The sequence below is a fragment of the Solanum stenotomum genome, chromosome 3, assembly GCF_019186545.1.
Source record: "Solanum stenotomum isolate F172 chromosome 3, ASM1918654v1, whole genome shotgun sequence".
NCBI classification, from domain to species: domain Eukaryota; kingdom Viridiplantae; phylum Streptophyta; class Magnoliopsida; order Solanales; family Solanaceae; genus Solanum; species Solanum stenotomum.
This window is the reverse complement of record NC_064284.1, coordinates 62,582,615-62,605,992: the sequence shown is the minus strand read 5'-3', so window position 1 is coordinate 62,605,992 and position 23,378 is coordinate 62,582,615. Positions and strand designations below refer to the sequence as shown.

At 31.2% G+C, this 23,378-nt stretch overlaps 2 protein-coding genes across 3 annotated transcripts; one reads left to right on the top strand and one right to left on the bottom strand.

Moving 5' to 3' along the window:
• Positions 1–4,479: 4,479 nt before the first annotated feature.
• On the top strand, positions 4,480–7,339 carry LOC125858572 (NEP1-interacting protein-like 1). The gene is made up of 5 exons (XM_049538386.1): positions 4,480–4,728; positions 6,129–6,307; positions 6,704–6,787; positions 6,877–7,044; positions 7,115–7,339. The coding sequence occupies exons 1-5, from the start codon at positions 4,560–4,562 to the stop codon at positions 7,235–7,237; spliced, it is 723 nt and encodes a 240-aa protein (XP_049394343.1). The 5' UTR covers positions 4,480–4,559; the 3' UTR covers positions 7,238–7,339.
• Positions 7,340–9,471: 2,132 nt separating this feature from the next.
• Positions 9,472–15,013, bottom strand: LOC125858560 (probable protein phosphatase 2C 60). 2 transcript variants are annotated; one of them, XM_049538373.1, is made up of 5 exons: positions 14,949–15,013; positions 13,554–13,979; positions 12,949–13,316; positions 11,251–11,487; positions 9,472–9,920 (listed from the first exon to the last, which is right to left on the bottom strand). In XM_049538373.1, exons 2-5 carry the CDS (start codon positions 13,870–13,872, stop codon positions 9,651–9,653), a joined length of 1,194 nt encoding a protein of 397 aa, XP_049394330.1. In that variant the 5' UTR covers positions 13,873–13,979; positions 14,949–15,013; the 3' UTR covers positions 9,472–9,650. The 2 variants fall into 2 exon arrangements, with proteins under 2 accessions (XP_049394330.1, XP_049394329.1); XM_049538372.1 differs by lacking the exon at positions 14,949–15,013 and adding an exon at positions 14,539–14,829.
• Positions 15,014–23,378: the final 8,365 nt, after the last annotated feature.

The following is a 23,378-nucleotide window of genomic DNA, read 5'->3' as shown; positions in this document are numbered from 1 at the left end:
AAATATTTTTCTTCATACCAAACATACCCTTTCAATAACCACATACCCAATGTATTCCCCACATAATGAGGTCTGAGAAGTTTAGAGTATATGCAAACCTTATCTCTACCTCAGTTGTGATGTAGAGAGACTATTCCCGATAGGCTTTCGACTCAAAACAAAAACAAACTAGAAAAAGATGTAGTGAGAGTACAAGAGACAATAGATAGTAACAAAACAACAAATAGTAGCAGAACAATTCTACAACCAAATAATACTACAATTGAACAACACGAAACAAACAAATACTAATTTATACCAAACACACCTTTAATACAAAATTTAATAGGAAAAATCAAATTGGAATATTTCTCTTCTTGTTAATTAATGAAAATGAAGGTTTCAGGGTGCACTTTTTTCTTTCTTCTTAGGGGCCACAAATGAAACCGCCCAAATAATGCAAGGTGGATTTGGATGAAGAAAAAAATAAAAGTGCATAGAAGTAGGGCAGTTCATCAAATTTGATTGGTATCCATCACAAATATTAATTTATTTAATAATAATTCAATAAAAACAACACAATAATATTATAAATGAAACACAATAGATCTTTATAAGTTCATTTAATATATATATATATACAAGGTTAAGATTACTCTATTACGTATATATATAACATATGTTGAAGTTTCTTAATCTTTTTATATAATTTCTAAATATGTAAAATTATTTTCAATAATTTTAAGAATTATATGTCAAAATGCATTATTAACTAAAAGAAAATATCCTTAAAATTCGAACAATGTCATATAAATTGAGATATACGAAAATTAGGATACTATTTGTTTGACAAGTGGACATAATAAATGGGCATCACTCCCTATGTTCATAGTACATAATCCTCTGTCCTTCCTCTTTGTGAAAAAGAAATATCTTTGCCACTAGTAATGTAATAAAGTTCACAAACATCTATCCAACTCTCACCCAACTACATCTACAAAGTCTCCTCTTTTAAACTAAACAAATATGGGGAGAAAAAATAATATTACTCCCTCCGTCGTCATTTTAGATTTCACGTTCCTTAAAAAATTATTCTCTTTTTTTAATAATAGTTGTCCACTATACTAAAAAAGTTGTCCATCAATATTTGTCCAATTTAGAAAATCAAGAGATAATTTACTTTTTGTATTTATTTTACCTTTGCTATTAAATATTATTTATCATCTAACACATTTTTCAAAACATTAAATTAAGTAAAGTCAAAAGATAATATAGTAATATTACCCCTATTATTTATTATTTCTTAAGGGGTATGTCAAATCAATAGTGAACAACCAGAGGTGTTTCTAGAGGGGGTTACGTGGGTTCACGTGAACCCATGCTCCCCTCTCTAGATCATATATAGTAGTATTGTAGTTTTCAAAAAATATTTAAATATAGAAGTATGAATCCACGTTAAAAGTAGCATATAATAATACGATGATGACTAGGTGTACCTCTCTAAGCAAAGATAGAAATTTAAATCTTTTATCTATCTTATTTTTTTAGCAACACTCCTCCAAGTGGTTATCGGTAACACTTTTGGCGTTTCAATCATTTTATTTTTTTTTTGCTTTAATCTTTCAAAATTTTGAGGTGTGTTACGTTGGAAATTCCTTAAAAAAAATAGCACTGTAAAACTTTGATATAATTAAATCAAATGCGTATATTAAAATTTAAAACTAGTAGTATTATATATGTTGAACCTATAATTTTTAAAATTTAACGTTCAGTGTAAATAACGTAAAGTTCAAAGTGATCAAATTTATATCTTAGATGCATACACCCATCCTTCCGAAATCCTGGATACGCCTCTGTGAACAACTATTGTTGGACAGATGGAGTAGATAATTTTATCATTGTACCCTTATTTAGTGTTATCTTGAAGTCAAGTTTTCAATAAATACACATGAATAGTAATATATTTCAACTAATTAATTTGACCGATGAAGATGAATAAATTACTTAGTTTTTTTATGTTAGTCAAATTCATATTTTTAAGACTAATAACTCTTAAATGTAAAATAGAAAGAATAGTGTCATTTATGTATTAATTTTGTGAAATGACAAATATTAAGGAATATTTATTTTTAATAAGGACGACATGAAAATAGAAACCTAGGAATACTATAAACAAAAGATTCTCTTAAAAATAGAAATTACATATGCATAATCATTCTTTCTTCTATAAGTGCGCACTAATAATATATCTGATATAATCTCATAAATACTATTTAGATAAAATAATATATACATAAATTTTATATCTACTTTTGGATACAAAAGTTCTTCTTCTTAAGTGTCTTAAGTTTACAATTTATTAGCTAGAATAATTTAAATATTGCATAAACTCACCTAAAAAGGTGCTTCCATCGATCTATTTTACTTGTCGTTTTTTATTAAAAATAGATGGTTCAAATAATTATTATTGAGAAAATAAGATATAGTTAAAATATTCAAATTGTTCATTATACTAAAAAAAGATATCTATTTTTTACTTGTTTAATTTGAAAAATAAATAAATTAAGAGATATTTATCACTTAATTTTCAATTTATTCTTACTATTAACTATATTAATTTTTTCAAAATTAAATTTATTATATTCAAAAAGTGATCATTTTATTTATTGCTCTTTCAGAATGTGCTAAGTCAATACTAAATAAGTAAAACTCATCTGAGAGAAAGTCTTCATTTTTACCCTTACTCAATATATGTCATGAAGATAAATTAACACTATGAAAAAATGTGTGGTATTATATTGAGATCAATAAATAAATAAAAATAATTTAATTAATATAGGTTACTATTTTTTAAAAAGCGTGAAAAATAAAACATGCCAAGTAAAATAAATTGGGGAGAGTAAAACATTTTCATTCTAAAGGTGTGCACAAATTTAGGTCGAATCATCAAAATGTGTGGTGTAATAATTAAGTAAATGAATTCTTTTTTGATATAAAGAAATAAAACATTTATAATGGACTTTTAAATTATTTTGAAATTATAATTTTAGATTAATTACAACCCCTTATTAAATACATGGTACCAAACACTTGAGGAAAACTAATAATTTAAAAATATACTACTCAAGTGTGAAAAATATTTATTAAAAAAGAGAAGAATGAAAGAAACTAGAGAGACAAAGTGAAAACTTTTAGCATGTGAGTTTCTTGCCTCAATTGGGTGTATCATTTAAACCCACAAGCAAAGATTCAATTTTTTGTCAAAAAAGAAAGACAATTCCCATTCATTCAAATTGCTTTGCAAAAACCACTAGTATGATGTATTAACAAGTACATTTTTTAAATTTTAATCAGAAATTTCAAGTTCGAATATTGAGTAGATATATAGACATAATATATAAATAGACTTTTTAACTTTGTCTTATTCGACATCTTTATTTATCAATTTTGGATGTGCACAAATATGTACGTAAATTTGTATAGAATTGAACAAGTAACGCACATATCCTATTTGGCGTTTTATATGGCAATTCGTGTCCTACATGATATTCTACGTGGTGTCGTACGTGTATTGTGACGCGTGTGACTACTTGTTCAAATTATATAAGCTTAAGTGTTTATTTATGCACACTCGAAGTTAAAGAACATAGACATCAGTTGAAACTTGAAACCAAGTTTAAGGACATATTTATATATTATGCTTGTAGAATTTACTTCTTTGAAAAATATTTTTCTTTTATTTTTTAAAAGAACTTTAGAAAGTTATTGTCTGTGTTTGACTAACTAATCTAAAAAAAATAAGGAAAACTATTATTCAAAAATATATTTTTTTCCTCTAAAAACTTAACCAAACACCTTATTTTTCTAAAATAAACATATTTTGAAGGAAAAAGAAAACACTTTTGGCTTCTTAGAAGTTTGACAAAACAGACTAGAAACACTTTTATTAGAAAACATATACCTCTAATATCCTAATATAAAACTTTTAAACATGAATCTAAATTTAATTTGGTCTCAATATTGATATCGAACATCAAACATCGAGCAAGAAATTAAAAAATTGACAAAACAGACTAAAACCACTTTTATTAGAAAACGTTATACCCCTAACATCATAATATAAAACTTTCTGACATGAGTTTAAATTCAATTTTTTCTCAATACAGATATCGAACATCAAACAAAAAATAATTTTTTTTGTCAAAATCGACTAAAAACACATTTATTAGAAAACATTATACCCCTAATATCCTCATATAAAACTTTTCTACATGAATCTAAATTTAATTTGTTTTCAATACTGATATCAAACACCGAATCAATAAATAAAAATATAAACTTTCTTTTTCTCATTACCTTCTTTGTTTCTCTCATGAGAGAGAGAGAGAGAAGTGTATCAAACAAAGCTATAAATGCTAGTTGGTTTTGTGGTTTCTTTTCAACTTCACATCACCCTCTTAACTTCTTTATATATACAACTACACACAATACAATATTTACATTGAATTTATTACTATAATATAGCTGTTTTCTTATACAAATCTCTTAATCTTTGCAAAAGTAAAGAAAAGAAAAAAAAAATGGATTTTTACACATATCCAAGAAGTGCTTTTTCTTCTTCATCATCAATTTTTTCTTCATTTTGTATGATGGATTTGATTGAAAGAGCCAAAGATTTCTTCAGATTTGCTGTTTCTACTATTATTGGGAATGTGTTTTCTGCAATTTTCACATTTTTCTTTGCATTAGGTGGGTATATACTATTATAAATTCTTATTTACAATTTTTGTGTATTAAATTGTGACTTTTTCCTTTTTTTTTGGGGGGGGGCTTGATTATTCAATAGGGTTTGTCGTAGATTGTGGATCAGATTTTGAAAATTTATATTTGATTATTGTTTGAGTGGATCTCTTTTTCGGGATTTGTGTAGTTTCTTGTGCTTCAATTTTTGTCTTTACCTTTGTTGGAGTTTGTGTCATGTTAATATCTATTGTTTCTTTTTTGTTTTGGTTTCTTACTTGGTGTCTTGTATTTTTGAAGTCTGACAAAATTCGAATTCACATAAGAAAGTCTCATATTGGAGGTAAAATGCTGTTAACAAAAACGTCTCGAAGCCGAGACCTCATGTTATTATCTGTGTTTTCTTGTACTTGTGGGAAGGTCTGGTTACACTCTATCCTCTGCATACCTTATTTTGTGGGATCACATTGGGTATATTTTTGTGGTTGGTGAGTTTTTTCGGGAGAAATTTCACTTTTACTCGAAAAAGTTCAAATTTTTTCTGAAGTAAAATGTATATACAAACACAGCTTGAAGTTTTCAAATTTTTGAGTTTCAACTTCAAAACCTATGACCAAACCAGAGAGAAATTTTGTGTTATGCATTTTTGATATGGGTTAGCTAAGGTTATTGGACTTTTTCTCTTCCAACTTTCAATCTAGCTATCTTGTTGATTGTGTTTTCAACCTGAATTTAGGTATGATATTATTGAGTTTGCCTTTAATCAGAGACAAATTCAAGATTTTAGCTTTATGAGTGTAATGTTTGGTTATAAAAACTATTCATAAAGGAGATATATATACAAATATGTTACAGTATTTTTTTCCCGAATAGACTAATAAGGAAATAGTGCCAAACAAAGTGGAGTAGTATTTTTGGCATTTTAAGGATAGGTTTTACTGTTGTACCATTTGATTTTCAAAATTACAGCAGAATAGATTGAGTAAAAACTAAGATGAAATGTTTTATTCAATATTTTGTTTGTCATTTGAGCTAATAAGCTAAAGTCGGATAGCCCGAAGTGGAGCCAGAATTTGAAGTTCATGAGTTTGGGATTCTAGCCCTTTAAGTTACTGAGTTCTAAATTATAATAATTTGTATATATGGAATGGATTTCTTAAGACAAAGACAGACTTTGTACCAAAGTTACTAGGTTCAGTCGAACTCATATTGCAGATAGTTATATGACTGAAAGAAAAACAGATTCGAAAATTTGCAATAAGAAAGTTGACTCTCATTTCCTATTAATGGAATGAAGTTGTGATTTGCAAATTCGCGGGTGATTGTGTTTCAGCTGATGATAATGTTACAAGTGACTGCTTTTTAGTCAGAATGTGAAGGTAATAATAGTGGCATTGATTTTTTTGCAGTGGGCACCTTATTAGGAGCAATGACAGGAGCTTTGATAGGTCAAGAAACGGAAAGTGGATTTATTAGAGGTGCCGCGGTTGGAGCCATTTCTGGTGCTGTTTTCTCTCTTGAGGTCTTTGAGTCATCTCTGTTACTATGGCAATCTGATGAATCCGGAATTGGATGTGTTCTTTACTTGGTAAGCAACATAGCACCTTTTGACACTGATACTTTTGAAAGTTTAGCTTTGTAATTTTGTAACGTCTGCATCGGATATCAGTACATTGAGGAAGGATTTAAGTGAAATACACTGAGAGCGTAAAGAAATTTAACTTGTTATAGCATGTCATATCATATACCTTTGATTTCACATTACTATTAAATGCTTATTAAGTAGAGTTATGTGCAACTGCTTTTTAAGCGACTTGATAATATTTTATACTCCCAGTGCATAGAACTTAAACAATCTCCTGATCCAATAGTTAAAGATTTGTTTTTCGTCCATTTCTCACTCCTCCCCGCACGAGGTGCACAAGCTATGTGTTACATACTTCTTAGGTTTATGGTTAATGATGGTTCTGTTGAACTTGTGCAGATTGATGTAATAGCCAGCTTGTTAAGTGGTAGACTAGTTCGTGAACGGATTGGTCCAGCAATGCTTAGTGCAGTGCAAAATCAGGTATCATGTAACATAACTGCTAGCCATTTGGAATTCTGACAGCAACTTAAGCTCTCTTCATTTGCTGACTCTTTCTTGTCGTTGATCAGATGGGAGCTGTTGAAACTGCATATGAAGAGGTGCCTAACATTTTCGATACAGGTGGGGCAAAAGGTTTGTCTGGACATTTTGTGGAAAAGATCGCGAAGGTTGTAATTAGCAGTGATAACAATGTGGATGATACAGGGGAGAGAGTCTCGTGTTCAGTCTGCTTACAGGTAAATTATGTTAAACAAAGCTATTTATTTTTCCGTTTGTATTGTTCTGATTGATTACTGATGTATCCAGGACTTTCAACTGGCGGAAACTGTTAGATGTTTGCCACAATGTCATCACTTGTTTCACCTACCATGCATCGATACATGGTTGCTGAGACATGGCTCATGTCCATTGTGCAGACGGGATCTATAGGTGGTTGTACTCTGGTAAATAGTTATAAGGTTATTTAATTTCTTCATACTTACTGAAAAGGATTTCCCCCTCTATGTTTGCCATCACATGCAGTATATCGAGGAAGCCTATGTAATTTAGTGCCCTATATGCACTTTCCAGTATGGTCATTGTAGTCAATTACCATTGTGTAGAAAGAATTTTAATCTATTATAGTATAGTGCTCACTACTTCTACTAAGTAAGTATTTTTGTATCAGCACCCTCATGTTTCGTGCAAACGTCTTGCAAGAATAGGTTTACTGTATCTAATTAGTTGCAGAACATATGAGTTTTCTGGTGAAGCTGTGTTCGTCTAAGAGGATAATATGTTTATCCTCTTAGACGGATTTGTGTGTTGTTTTGGATGAGACCATAATCATCGCGCTGTTCAGTCTGGGCATGGAATTTTATCCTCTTGTAATGCTCTATAGCTGAGAAATTGCTTAGTAGGTGACTTTTGTTACTGAAATAGTTGGATATCTTGAGGCTGCAAGTTTCTTAGTTTAAACATTTAGTTGAGAGGCTTCAACAAGATCTTTCTTTGGTAGAGTAACTGCATTGTAGGTTGGATCTTTCCAGCTGTTAGTTCTGTGATCTTCATTTTATGTAAAGGAATGGACAAAGGCAATTGTGTGATTTGTTGTCTGATCATACTCAAAATTATGTATCTAGTTATAATATTTTTACCTAGTTGCTGCACTTAAAGTGGTTTTCGACAACACTCATTTTTGATAAGCTAGCTTGAGCGTACCTTAATTAATTCCACTGAGTACCTGGTAATTGGTATCTTCCACTAGCACGAGTACCAAGTAACTCTATCCACTAAAGCTTGGATGGAGGGAAAGAAATCACCTAGTATTTTTGTCTTAGTTGAAATTTAAATTCGACAAGACTCTTATCAATCTCAATTTGCAACTTCCAATATCTCAAGAGGTTGATCCAGTTGGGGATGCTAGTTGTGTTGTTTGTCTCAGTGTTCTGCTGAGTAGTACTTGTAGATGACATGAAATAGTTCAGAGGGACCTGACTGCCGATCTCATCTCCTGACCCAAGACTCAGAGTCCGTACACGACTAGGACCCTACTCCCAACCCGAGACTAGGCTCTCAACAAGGACCTGGGATCCGACTCATGATCTTAAGGTTGGTTCCTAGGGTCAGAGTTCCTTGGTCGGGGTTAGGTTGGATCTTGGTGAATTGTACTTAGACTTCGAGTGTTATATAGATAAACAGTAATGTGGTATGTTTCTTGCAAATCGGTTATCAAGATTACTTAAGTTCTACCAGAATATGGAATTCTAAAATAGAATATGATTTACTCATAAAAATATGGCTAAATATGTGTCAATCCAACTCATTTTGTCACCCAAGCCAGTTTTACCCATCTGAAATATGGGTGGCTCAAATTATTATTCATTTTATATTAATCGTTTTCAACTTGCTCATATTTGATCCAACCCGCCCAATCACCACCCTACTTATGGGTCTAAGTAACTATACAACGTCAAAATAAAGAACTTTTACACTATCAAGTCACCTTTATTTGTTAGCAAAAAGTAGTCTGTCTTATTTTTAAATTACAAGTCATTTCATTTAGTACGAGATTGCTTCACACTTCATGGTGCTTACACCTCTTACCTATCTCGATCCGCATTGACCAGTGCTCTATCATAATTATTGCCCATTACATTATGGGACACTACTGCCAATTCTGGCAGTGAAAAATGCATAGAGATGGATGCTCTGGAAATCTGTGTTGCGGACTCTCCAATAATGTTGTTGTACCTGTGTCAATACTCAAAAAAAGTACTGCTTTTAAAGAATCCGACATGCACCCTGTCATGATTTTTGAAGAGTCTGAACAACATAGTTGGTAATAACATAATTATAAAAATGGAGATTTCACTAGAAAAATCAACATTGATCCCTTTGATCAGTATTCACCAAGCAACAAAAAAAATTACTCCAAAAACAAGCAAAATACTCGTGTTGATGTAGGACGAAAGCATCGATAACAAGTATATAACATCTACTGTCTTTCTAATTCTGAGGTATCGACTATAATACGAGGAAATGGAAAGAAGACGAAAGAGGCAGTTAAATACTTCTTCATCTGTCATTTTACACCATTTACAAGATGAAACTAAAGAATCAAAGGGTGTGTAAGCGAGGAATATGAACTAAAGCAGACATGTTCATACTCGAGAAAGAATCTCTACAGTAAATTCTTTCGTTCTTCTTTTGCTGCTCGAAAACTAAACAAGGCACCTGTTCCATGTTAAATATAACATTGTACATCAAAAGAATAAATTAGTGTACCTTCTATTGTTTTTTCGAATCTCTCACGAGGAAGTTTTTGAGGACACAGCAGAGTATACAATAGAGTAAAAAGTTTTTAAGTGGTACCGACTTCTATGGGAGTAGCACAGGGAGCCAAACTTTTTGCTGGAAAGTTCATACCACCACCTCTCAGAGATAAAGAGGGGGCCCTCAACGAGCTCGCCTTACTTACAAGATCTGAATCTAGAAACACAACTATGACTGAGATATCATCGTGAAAATGCCTCCTAACACCACGATCGATCTTCTTCAGATCAGAATACCTCATCTCCCTTTTCTTTGCTGCTTCTTGTAATGCAGTTTTTACAAGCCTCCGAGCGCTTCCCTGAAGGTTGGAAAAGTAGGAACATGTCATTGCTATCAATAAGCAAAAGAGTAAACACATTAATATTTATCCCTTATCACAATATTCTTCCATTCAGAGTTGCCTCAATTACCTTCCATGCGAGAAACCCAGACAATTAAGACTATAATAACACATTGCAGACGAGAATTTGGTAGGGATCTAAAGTACTCACTCATCCATTCTAACAACCACAACATACCCAGTGTAGTTCCACAAAGTGGGGTCTGGGGAGGGTAAAGTGTACCTCAAGGGTAGAGGGGCTGTTTCCGATAGACCCCCGGCTCAAGGAAAAACAGTCCAAAGCAGTAACATGAACTACAACAAAACAATAACAAGGAACAACAGGTAGTAACAGAAATTGGAGCACAATAAACTACAAGAGCAATACTGTGACTACTAATAAGAACGGACAGACAGCTCACTGCTACCTACTAACCTTCTATCCTAATCTATGTCCTTCATATCCTCTTATCTAAGGTCACTCATCCATTCTAACATGGGAACAATTTAGTTCAAAATTCTTATTTTCACATTACTATACTATTTTTTTTCATCTGTTAATTTGGCATATTCTTTTGTGGATTTGCACTCATATAACTCTTTCTTCCACCTGCAACCATTTCCTTGTTTCCTAATAAAATGCAAGGGAAAATGTTGATATCTCGACATCTAAGCTACCCAGTATGGATATTGTTATACTAGTACTACATATTTCAAGAATATCTAAATACCATGTCCTTATTACATGAATAACACGTCATCCAATAGCAACGGCCTAGTAACAAGCTATGTTTTTACCCCAAAGAAAAATGGAAAGACGAAAAGATAAAAACTGAAGTACTCAAGCAACATATATTTTTCCTTTCATTAACTACAAATGAAGGATCTAGAAGTGTTAATTTGTTCTTTACAAATCGTGGACATTCCTGAAACTACATGAGCCCTTTACATGAGTTAGCTGATAAGTGAATGCCAGGAGTCATAACAACAATATTGGTTTGATATTGAGAACAGGAAATATATTCCTCAATGCAATTTGATCTAGTATCATCAAGAAACAAAAAAAAAAGTACATCATAACTTGCTAGAATAGCACATGAAACATGATTTTGGAAAGACATAAGAACAAGATATGTTTAACGAGACATTTCATCTTCACGATATTTAAAACTTTCGATGTTCACCACCTAAAGCCAGCAAATACAATTCTATTAGAGTTGATTTGCAATTGTAAACTTCATATGTGCAAAAGAAATATAAATAAATAAATAAAAGTACGAAAAAAGTATTAAATAGTCAAAGATCTTACGCTTCGGGGGCTATTTTGTACTATATCAACTGCTTCTTGATTGGAAAGATGTTCCCAGAGACCATCAGAAGCTAATATGAGAAATTGATCATGTGGTTCGAGTTCTTGAACAGTAATTGATGGATCAGAGCTCAATATGGGTCTATTAAAAGGTTCACGCAACCGAAACTTTGCATACAACGGCTCCCTGTTGTATTCAGGCTTTTTAAGGTATATATCACCAATAGATCTCGAAATCTGCAAGATGAATTTAAAATTAAAACACAGATAAATAGCTTGGTGCCAGAAAGCAAGTAAATTCATTTCAATATTGTGCGCACTCCTTGTAGGTATATAAAGCAGGATCTATCAAAAACAGGGAAAAGATCATAAATTGAATTAATAGCTCTTAATAAGAATATTAACTATCTCAACTCCAACAGCACAAAATAACCAAATAGGTATCAAGGGGGGTGACATCTACATCTGTCACATATAATAACCAGAATGACAAAATATTGCCATAAATGGAATTGAAACAAAGAATTTCATGCACATAGTACAACTACAATTTAATCCAAACCACCCGGAAGAAACAAAGAATGGCCTTTCCTTTGACCTTTCTGGTCTTTAGCACATTATTGTAATAAGCGATTCGTTCCAACACTTGACACGTGGCTGCTTGAAGTTGATACATGCACCATTACTCGGGTGACTAATTAAGTAGTGAAGTTCCTCTTGTTCTTTTTTTTTTTGTCTTTTCATGCATCTTCTACATCTATTTGGTTTGTATTGATCTGCCTTTTTCTTTATTTTTGATAAGTGTGTCTCGTCCTGAATTTCCTTTTTTTGAAATGTTGTAATAGCATATCAGGTCAGTAAATGAACTTACCAACCATGGGGTTCGTGGAATTTCAGCCGAATAGTGTTTGGAAGAAATCTATCCTAGCTAGGAAAATAGGCAGACTCCTTTCCCACTACCAATAAAGAGCATAGGTTAAGCGAGTCTTGCCATTCATATAATTCTCCATTCACCGATTGATCACGCGAGTACACATCCAGTCAGCATAGCAAATGAGGAAATCAATTGTTGGTTAAATTGCACTCCACCTTTTGATGGTTTAATAAGAATGATTTCCATTATCATGAATTAATGTGGAATATACAGAGTCTGATTGCACTTAAGAAAAAAGATGAGTGTTTGCTCCTCTGAATTGCAGAAAAAATTGCTAGAAACGGGACAAAAAATTGGTGGTGAGCAATAGATCAACCTATTACTTGAGTCATTGCAAACTACCATCCACCCCATAATAAAGGAAACAAATAGCGAAGCAAAAAGAGTTTCCAATATCAGACAATATAGGGAATGAAGGAAAGATTTTAACTTCTTCGGGTTCAAGGAATCTAAAATGCATATCTTCGTCAAAAGACAGCCAATAGAAGACGTGGCTCATAAATAACCTCCATGTATAATAAAATCTGATAGGATGCAGATAAAAGAGTGCAATAATTGTCCTTGTATTCATTGCTAAGACTAGAGGACAGATGATGCACTAGCGACTGCATACAGTGTCCAATGAGTAACAACCTAATCCATCGACTATAAAATGTTTTGGACTCTAAAGACGATACTAACCATATGTTTCCCTCTGAAATAATAGCAAGAATTAGAAACCATATAAGCTACTCTATCCGCAAATCACGAAACACGAGATATACCTGAATCAGACCCTTTACACGCCATACGTTATGCTTCAAAACCACTATCTGTGGGTCATCTGGATGCATTGAATGCAACTCCTGTCTGACAGATTCGAAACATGCGTTATGCTCAGCTGATAGCTGGATAGCAAGAACCTCCCCTGTAGCCCTCACAAGCCTTCCCAAAACAGCTCGGGAATCACCAAGGTTAGCCACATACAGGATACCATTACAGATCACCACTACCAGACAACAAGATCCCACAGCAGCCATCTGTGGTTTCATTGGCCATTGCTTTGCAACCACAGAACAGAATCCGTCTTCTGTAGCTTGAAATGCTTTTCGTATTACATCTACAGACATAGAATTTTGTTCTGCTGCAAACCCTACAAGAAAGTTGCAGACTAATTAATTCAAACTACAAATTTAAATGGCAAATAATCTAACATAGTAGATATTTAAAATTCTAAAAAGAATATACCCTTGCGTTTTCATTACAAAAAAATTTAATGAATAGCATTTAGCTAGTTTAACAACACCATTTGGAACTACAAACAGATTGATGCAATTCAATACTTGGCAAATGAGTACTTTGGTCAATAAAACAGGTCTAGTATGCTTACTCTTGAGATTCTGAAAGAGGTGATCATTGATATACCGTGATGTCTCCGGTCCACCATGACCATCATATATCCCAGCAAACGTTCCATAGGGGCCAGAATCAAGCAAGCTCAAAGAACCCGACTCGATCTGGCTTTGATCCTCCAGCAAATTATTAGCCTGTACAACTGCCATTGAGAACTCACCAATCAAGTGTTGACCACTATCCTTGTACCAAAAAAGTCCATCTTGTCGTCCAGCTGCATCCGAACCAGCATGCACAGAATGATCCGACGATGGCCGCCAACAGGCCTTCAGGAAATTTATCAGCCTTGATAACATCCCTCATTTCATTTCACTTCTGCCTACCTCCAGTTGCTCAACACCAAAACAAAAAATGCAGCAACAGCCTAACTAAAAGCCTAATTATGTAATTATACTCTCTTATCCTGCAAACAAAAAAACAAGCATATAACAAGAACTTCAGCTATACAACTTACTTCAAGAACCACAGAACTGCAGAAAGATCATAGCTTTAACCAAGCAAACAACAACATACCCAGTATAGTCCCTACAAGTGGGGGTTTGAGGAGGTTAGAGTGTACACACACCTTACCCCTACCTTGACAGGTAGAGAGGTTGTCTCTAATAGACCCTCGACTCAAAGAAAGCAATAAAGATCATAGCTTTAACCAATGATAAACAAATCTGTTCACAGAAAAATTCCAAAACCCAATTTCAACAACAGAGAATAAAATTAAGCATGACCCACAACCTAACAATTTCCAAGATCAGCAATGACATGAAGCAATCAACCCACTACAGTGCCTAACCACAACTAAGCAAAAAGCCCACATCCCAAAATGAACAAAACAACATTAAAACAACACCCAAATCCTGAAAGAACACAAATCACATAAACTTCACAGCCCAAACTAAATAAAACCCACATCCCAAAATGAACAAAACAACACCAAAATCACATAAAGTTCACAACTTTAAGAATACCTGCTGAAAAAAAAAGAACAAGAAGACTTTGGTGGTGTAATTTAAGCCTTATTATACTATCTTTTTCTTTTCTTTTCTGGTCAGTTAACTGAATCCCTTCAACTGATAATGACTAAGATCTGAATAAAACATAACAATCCATGTGGGTCTGAAAGTGTTAGATCTATAGATCCATCAAAGCAGCCACTTTTGTATAACCACAAAAACAAACAACTATACACAGTAAAGATTGAGTCTTTTTTTTCCAGTTCTTGTTTCCTTTTTCTCTCTCTCTCTCTCTCTTGTTTTTTAGTAGTAAAAAGGAAAGGGAAAAAAGAAAATTAAAAAAATTAAAGAGGAAACAAAGAAGAGAAGAAGAAAAAGATAAAAGTATAATAATGAAGAAAAAGGGGAACTGTCTAACCCTTTACCTGTGTGTGATTAAACCCAAAGATCTCACACATACACACTCTCTCTTGTGTTTAGCAGTGGAAAACACACCAGAGAGAGTGTATGTGTAAGATCTTTTGATTGGTTTAATTAGAGACTTCGAATTCAAGATTATTATTAGTGATTCAACATGAAGAATTGAAGATTTAAAAATAAAAATGAAAAAAATCATGTTAAAAGTGTCACTTTCAGTAATGAGTCTTGCAATCCACAAATTCAGATTAATTAAAATCCTATATGAGTGTCATTAAAAAAAAAGTTGGTCCTTTATGTTTTGGTTAGGTAGGTTCAAAGTAATTATTTTAAAATGTTTTAAAATATTTTTCATGGTAGGAATGAGTCAAAATTTAAAGTAAATAAAGTTGAGATATTAGTCTTTTTAAGTTATTAAATTTTAAATTAATAATATATTCATGTTTGGAGGTGTAGTTTAAGTTATAATTTTTTTAAAAATTTGATGCAATCTTTTAATATGCAATTTCTAACATATTTTTGGTGTCCAGTATATTTTTATGTTGTGGTTTCTAGGTTTAGATGAAAATTTTCTGATGTGTACTAAAATATTTAATGGAAATAAGAATACTAACTTTTTGTAAATTTAAAAGGATTAAATCATTCAATTATATATTTAAGGGGCAACTTTGAAATTATTACAGAACATTAAATAAAAATACTTTTTTTTTTACAACATATATGGCTTATTATTTAGTAACTAAACAAAAGAAAAATACTTATATGTAAATATATATAATTTAGTAAAATTTGGTCAGATCTAACTTTAAAGGCCAAATGATCGATGCATTTTCATTAATGAGATCTCTTTTTTGAGCATTTCAATGTCAAAAAATAGGAATTCAAATTTTAAGAATTTTTAGTTTGTATTAGTCTAGAGATTTTTTCGAAAATTAGTCGATCTCTATTAGACTTATTCAAACTTGGTTAGGCCTATCCTCACTCACAGGCCTACTGATCAGTGCTCGTTGTGTTTTCATTGATGACGCCTCTTTTTCAGCGTTTTGGTGTCATGGAATAAAAATTCAAGATTTTAAATATTTTTCGTGTGTGTTAGTCCATTAATTTTTTGAAAATTAGTCGACTGACTTTGTTGGCCCCCAAACTTAGTTAGTCCTAGTGCCCAGTACTCATTGCATTCTCATTAATAATTTCTCATTTTCAGTATTTTGATGTCATGAAATAGGAATTCAAGATTTTAAGTGTTTTTCATGTGTGTTAGTCCATTAATTTTCCAAAAATTAATAGATTGATTCCATTGATCCCCTAAACTTGGCCATGCTGGGCCTCATAACTCGTATTCATCGCAGCTTCATTAATGATGTCTCTCTCTTCAGTAATTTAATCTCATAAAATAGTGATTTTAAACGTTTTTTTATGTGTTGGTCCACAATTTTTTTTAAAATTAGTCGGCTGACGCCGTTGACCCCCAAACTTGGCCAGATTGAACCTTATATGCCTGGTGACAAATACTTCGTGTATTTTCATTAGGAAACTCTTTTATTTGAGGTTATTTTCTTCAATTTCCTTTTTCTGGTAACAATTTTAATAACATTATCTCACAAAATGAGTCTAATTAGTGAAATGAAAAAAAAAATCTAATTAGTGTCTCTGGAAGCTTTCTATTATTAGGTTACTAATTCAACAATAGAAAAAAAAAAACAAAATTAAAAAAAGAACAAAAGCTTTTGCACCTTAGCACCAATTTTTTGATGAAAGGCAAATGATATTGCACGTTAGCGTTCATTTTTATATATACAATATAATTTAAATCAATACACATTAGATTTTGAAGAAAGCATCTGATTGTCTACAATGATTGATTCAATCAAAATTACTAGAGGTATACCAAATAATATTCAAAATTTTGGAGAATTTCCTTCATTTGATTTGTGTATTACCCAAGGGTTGCTCGAAAACGTAGGATCTGCGGCTAGAATGGCACAAAAGAGCACTTCAAAAAAAAAAAAAAGACTTATGTGTTCTGAAAACCCTGATGTTCAAGTTAAAGATCGAATTGATGGAGAATTACAGCAAGGCGATGAAGAGGCATTAAATTATTTTGAAATTAGTTTTGTATGTTATGTCCATTATTGATTATGTGGTTGCATGTTTATTGTTGATTTTATAGGATGAATGTACTTTCAATAATATTTGTATTTTTTCTATTTTTGTTTCAAACTCACTACTGTATTCATAATGTGTATAGCTAACAATATCTATGTAAATTATTTGTGATGATAAATTTTGTATTCTATCTAATGTATTTCTCCATATCTAGTTGTATACTTATATTACATAGTTTGTATAAATATTTTATATTTTTTCAGCACCTTTATGTTTCCCAATTTATTAGATTTATAGGTAGTTTCTCTTATTCTATTTTGTTATCTAGAAATAGAATTTTTTATCAGTAATTATACAAGTATGTATTCATTTATTTGAGCATGTGCAGACAAGTGAATTTTATGTCAAAAATCATCCTACAAAAGCTCCACATATCCAATGTGTCTTTAAACATGTGCGGTATATATATGCTAGCTTTTGTCGAATACCTATCATACGGACAAGGGATTCCAACCGGCAATTTCGATGCATCATTTCTACGATCAAGATACGCTACACTTCTTTGAAATTATGGCCAACAAAAGAATGATGCCGGAGCTATAAGTGACAATGAAGCACCTCCGCAACATAGCAGGATTAATGTAGCATTTGAGGATAATGATACAATTCAAATAGATTAGTCATTGCCTATTATTGGTGTGTTTTCAATCTTCTTAGTTAATATACATTAGTTTTTGTATTGATATGGAACCCTTCTAAAGTTATCAAGATTTGGTTTTATTAATATAAAAACTCTTTAACTTTTTTTCTTCATAATTTTAATGTTTTGAAGTTTTGATTTTGTATTCATGTGCATATTGTACAGGTTTTATATAATTTTGCAGTTATATATACTGCATAATGTTAAGCAGTATAACTTGCGGTATGTTTTATAGTCAATCTGGCAATCTGTTGTAGCTTGGTAAAAGACATTTGGCCGGATGATTTATGGTTGCTGTTCTGAAGTTATAAAGTTCTGTTTTTATTACTATAAAAACTCTTGAACTTTTTTATTCATCTTTTTAATGATTTGCATTTAATATTAATAAGACATTTTTTTGTATTCATGTGTATACTCTCTGCAATTTTAAACATAGTAGTATTGGCAAGATAAGTTTGATGAAAACACAATATATAAAATTGTGATGAATACACTATAATAAGGGAATACAAACTGATATTGAAATACATCATGATGTTTGGAATACTAACTGATATTGAAATACATCATGATTTTCTGTAATATAAACTTAACCAGAGAAATAGTAAGTACAATTTTAAAGTAAAAAAAAAAAAACACTTGATATTGAAATATAAATACAATTTAGTTTGAATACAACTCAATATATTTGTTATGTATTAAAAAAAAAGGTATTTCAACAAAAATGTATTTTCAGTATTGTTTTATTTTACTACTAATTTGTATTTATATTTTTTTTTATGACTCATACAATTTTTCAATTACAAACTTAAAGTAAGTACACATTAAATACAACAAAAATAAAATAATTTCATAACATGGATATGAATACATTTTGAGTGAAAACATATTCAAATAATTATAGGATAGTAAATATATAACATAGTACAATTTTAAAGTAAAAAAATAATAATAAAACTACACTTGATATTGAAATATAAATACAATTTAGTTTGAATATAACTCAATATATTTGTTCTGTATTAAAAAAAAGGTATTTCAACAAAAATGTATTTTCAGTATTATTTTATTTTACTACTAATTTGTATTTATATTTTTTTATGACTCATACAATTTTTCAATTACAAACTTAAAGTAAGTACACATTAAATACAACAAAAATAAAATAATTTCATAACATGGATATGGATACATTTTGAGTGAAAACATATTCAAATAATTTTAGGATAGTAAATATATAACACAGAGGACATTAGAAATTGGGATACAGTTTCACTCTAATAAGAGATAAAATTGAAGCATCATTAACTAAAGTAAATAATACGCGGTCCATTACTACACGAACGCCTATTGTGCCCCTTAAACCCACAAGTACTGCAAGAATTCTTGATCTTCTTCCCATATAGCTCGTTGTACGCCTTGTCACGATACTTCTTGGATGGCCTTCCAAGTAGTTTTTTGTGCTTTGGAGGCCGCACTATGTCGTCCTTAATATTAAAAAGAATCAAACATTTTCAATCGTTCTGCATCATATATTGGATACAAAACATCCAAAAAAAATTAAAAAATATCAAACCAAAGATTTCACAAATTCAAACTAAACAACAAAAAATAAAAATACATGATTTCGAAATTTCTTGAATCCAATGGAACTGACGAAATTTATTGAATCCAATGGATGTGACGAAATTATAGTCGTAGATTTCGAAAATTTCCGTTTCAAGAATATGCCGAATTCGATTAGAAGAAGCTATGAATATTGTCGATTGTTTAATTTGGAAGACAAAACTATTTCTGCAAATTTATTTTTTTGGAATTGTTAAGAATGGAACAGAAAAAAACGCTTGACATAAATAATGGCAACATATCAGCTTCAAAACGTAACTGAATAATTTTTAAAATAGTTTTCTCCTTTTTTTAAATTTTCGGTTCCATGTTTTTCTCTTTACTGTTATTAAGTTTTTGTATTCTTTTATTTTAATCAAAATAAAATAAATAAATAACTAATCATTTAACAAATTAAAATATTGTTGTTTTTAATAAATAGTTAAATTATTGCTAAGGAGTCCCACTAAAGTTGAAAATATTGCTGTTTTGAAAATTTTCCCTTCTTTTAAAACTATTGTTGTAAATTTTGGATCAAATTTTTCAACAAATAATTTAAGTATTTGTTTGGCTATAATTTTGGGTTTATGGGATTTCGGCTCACAAAACTTTATAAAGAATTTCAAGTAAAATATATATGTTCAAACACAACTTCGAGTTCTAAAAATATAATTTTAAAGAACTCAAATTTCCAATTTCAAGTTCAAAATCTATGATATAAGGGAGTTTAATTTATTTTTTTTACTTTACAAGGAAGAAGATTAAGTAAGTCTTACTTTTTTTGTTTTTGGAACATCACTTTTTTTTTAAAAAAATAAATTAAAAATTCCGATTGGTGTATTTTGGACTTGATACTATGTGGAAAAAAAATCTCTCAATTTAATTAAAGTTGTAGTTATATATATATATATATATATTTTATTAGGTGTTTTATATTCTCTTTGAATCTCGATTAATTTAGATTCATGTCAGCTCACTTTAGGAGGTAAAAGGCTCCCTGGAAAAATCGATTTCATTCCTAAGATACAAAATTGGGTTGGTTTAAGTTAAATGTGTAGTAAAAATATGAGAAACCTTATAAAAAAACTAAGATAGATTGATAACTTTATGAACATTTTTCAATGCAGGTTACAAAAATAAGCAATAAAACACCAAACTTCAATAAGCAAGACGCATGAACTCCGAATCATAGATATGGTGGGAACTTTCTGCGAGAAGAGAGTATTGTGTATAACAACAACATATCCAGTGTAATTCTGGGTCAATGAAGATTAATGTGTTCGTGTATCCAAACCTTATATATCTTTATTTCCTGAGAAGTAAAGAGACTTTTTTTTGAAAAACCGTTGAACAACATATCTAGTGTAGTCCTACATGTGGGATTTAGGGAGGATAGAGTGTACAGATAAAGAGAGTGCGTGTGTACAAAACAATAACAACATACTCAGTAGAATCTAGAAAGAATAGAGTATAGACAAACTATACCCTTACTCTTATCCCGTGAAAGATAAAGAGTGATTGTTTCCGAACGATCCTCGTGACTTTGTTATTAGGTGTTTGATATTCGCTTTGATTCTTGATTAATTTAGATTCATGTCAGGAAAGTCTCACTTTAGGAGGTACAAGACTCGCTATTTAAAGTGATTTTATTCCTAAGATTCAAAATTTTGGGTTGATTTAGGTTGAATATGGAGCAAAAATAGACTCATGAGAAACCTAATAAAAATAAATCATATAAAAAAATATCAGAGAATAATAACTTTATAAACATTTTCCAATGCAGATAATACAAAAATAATCAATAACCAAGACGAGCATATTGAAGTCTGAATGATAGACATAGTGACGACCTTCTACGAGAAGAGTGTGCGTACAACAATAACATGACCAATGTAATTCTACAAGTAGAATCTGAGAAGAGTGAAATATATGCAGAACTAAAGAAAGACGATTTTCGAAAGACCCTCCGAGCGAGAAGAGAGCGCAGCACGTGTGTACAACAACAACAACAATAACATATATACCAGTGTAATCCTACATGTGGAATCTAAAGAGGGTAGAGCGTATGCATACCCAAACCTTACCCCTACTTTCTGAGAGGTAATTAAGGAGACTATATTTTCGAAATACTCGAATAGCGTTAAATAGTTTATAAATAGTAGCATTTTTTACTCCATCCGTTTACCTTTTTAGTCTGTTTCAAAAAGAATGACCTCTTTTTTTTTTTGGTAACCTTTTAATTTCAGCTTTCCACGTGGCATGTTTAAAGCCACAAAATTAAAGGGCAATTTTGTACATTTGACATAACTTTAATTTAGGATCACAAGATTCAAAAGTCTTTTTTATTTTCTTAAACTTCATGTCAAGTCAAACTAGGTCATTCTTTATGAAACAGAGGAATTATTAATTAGATGAAGAAAGAACCAATAATAGTACTCCCGTGCTCTAGTAATTGCGCTCCCTAGACCACTACCATGTAGTTAACTAGGGACAATAAGTTTGCATGGCGAATTGTTCGTTATCAATTAAGTATAAGTGGAAACTCTCTTAAGTTTCTTCCTCCCGCGTTCATTGTTCTTTTACGTGGGTATAGAAAGGATTGAGTATAGAAACTATTTTCAAAAAATCCTTAGCATAAAAGAGAACGTATGCGTACAATAATAACAACAATAAAATAACATAACGATGTAATAATCTCACAAGTAAAATCTGAAAAATAAAAGAAAAACTATACACAAATAGATTGTTTTTTAAAGAAAGTGCATGCATGTATACAAGTACACCATGGGAAATCTAAAATAGCCCCTCATTCCATTATTCCACATCGATTATAAAACACAAATAGGACCACTTTATAAGTTGTCAACCAAATAACCTCTTGCTGACTTCACAGAGCAGCAGCCTGCTCTGCCTCTTGCTTGGGCAACAATAGTGCTTCTCATAGTTTGGACCATTACCTTTTTTATTATAGATTACTAACTTGAAAATATTTGAAGATCGAGTACAAGTTTGTCTAAATTATCCATAATAATGTCATGTTATATCATTTCATTATTTATTACGAATATGTGATCAATTCATGATTTATATTTAAGATACTCTTTTAGATTTTTATAATTTACCAATTATATTTTTTTTATAGGAAAAATCTTAGTGTCAAAATTATCCCTCTACTTTGTAAAAAGGATTATTATTTATTTGTGTTCTTCATATTATACTTTTGATCGACCATTATCCTCGATATTATAAAACTGGTGCAAGAATACCTCACCTTCGTTAGAGCCTTCAACCGCGGTTGAGGTGGATGCCACATAATATACCACCTCACAGTCCTAATCCCTACTTTATCCCCTCTCTCACACACACTTCTTCTTCTATCACACTTGCTATATATTATCTCAGGAGTGTAGCATGAATTACGTGAACGTACATTCCTTCACCTTGATATATTTAATTGTATCCCCCGTTTCACTTTTGATCCGTTATATCATTTAAATTATTTTATATTTGGCCAAATATCATAACTTTTGTACGCGGTAACAATACCAACAATTAAAAACAATTGGTATGGAAGATGAAATGATTTAAGTACAATAGAACAACATATTATGTAATTTCACAAATGGAGTATGAGGAAAATAATGTATATGCATGCAATCTTAACCCTACCTTGTAAAAGTAGAAAAATTGTTTCCAATTGATCATCAACTCAAATAAAATAATGGATGAAATAATTTACTCAATTAAAAACGTTTATTAGACAAGCCATTTTAGGTAATAATATTTCCAAAAGAACATCATTTATAAATGCATATAAAGCATAGGCCGACCATAACTAGGGGTAAATTTACATGCTAAAAAATGGAGAACGTGAACCCGTGGTACGGTCTTTCCGTAAAGCTAGGTATTTTATGTATATATCTTCTAAAGTTGGTATAATATTATCTATTGACACTCATTTTAAAAAAAAGGCTACATAATTGTGTAATTGGTTGGATGTCGAGTTATTTCTCTAGAAGACTATGGA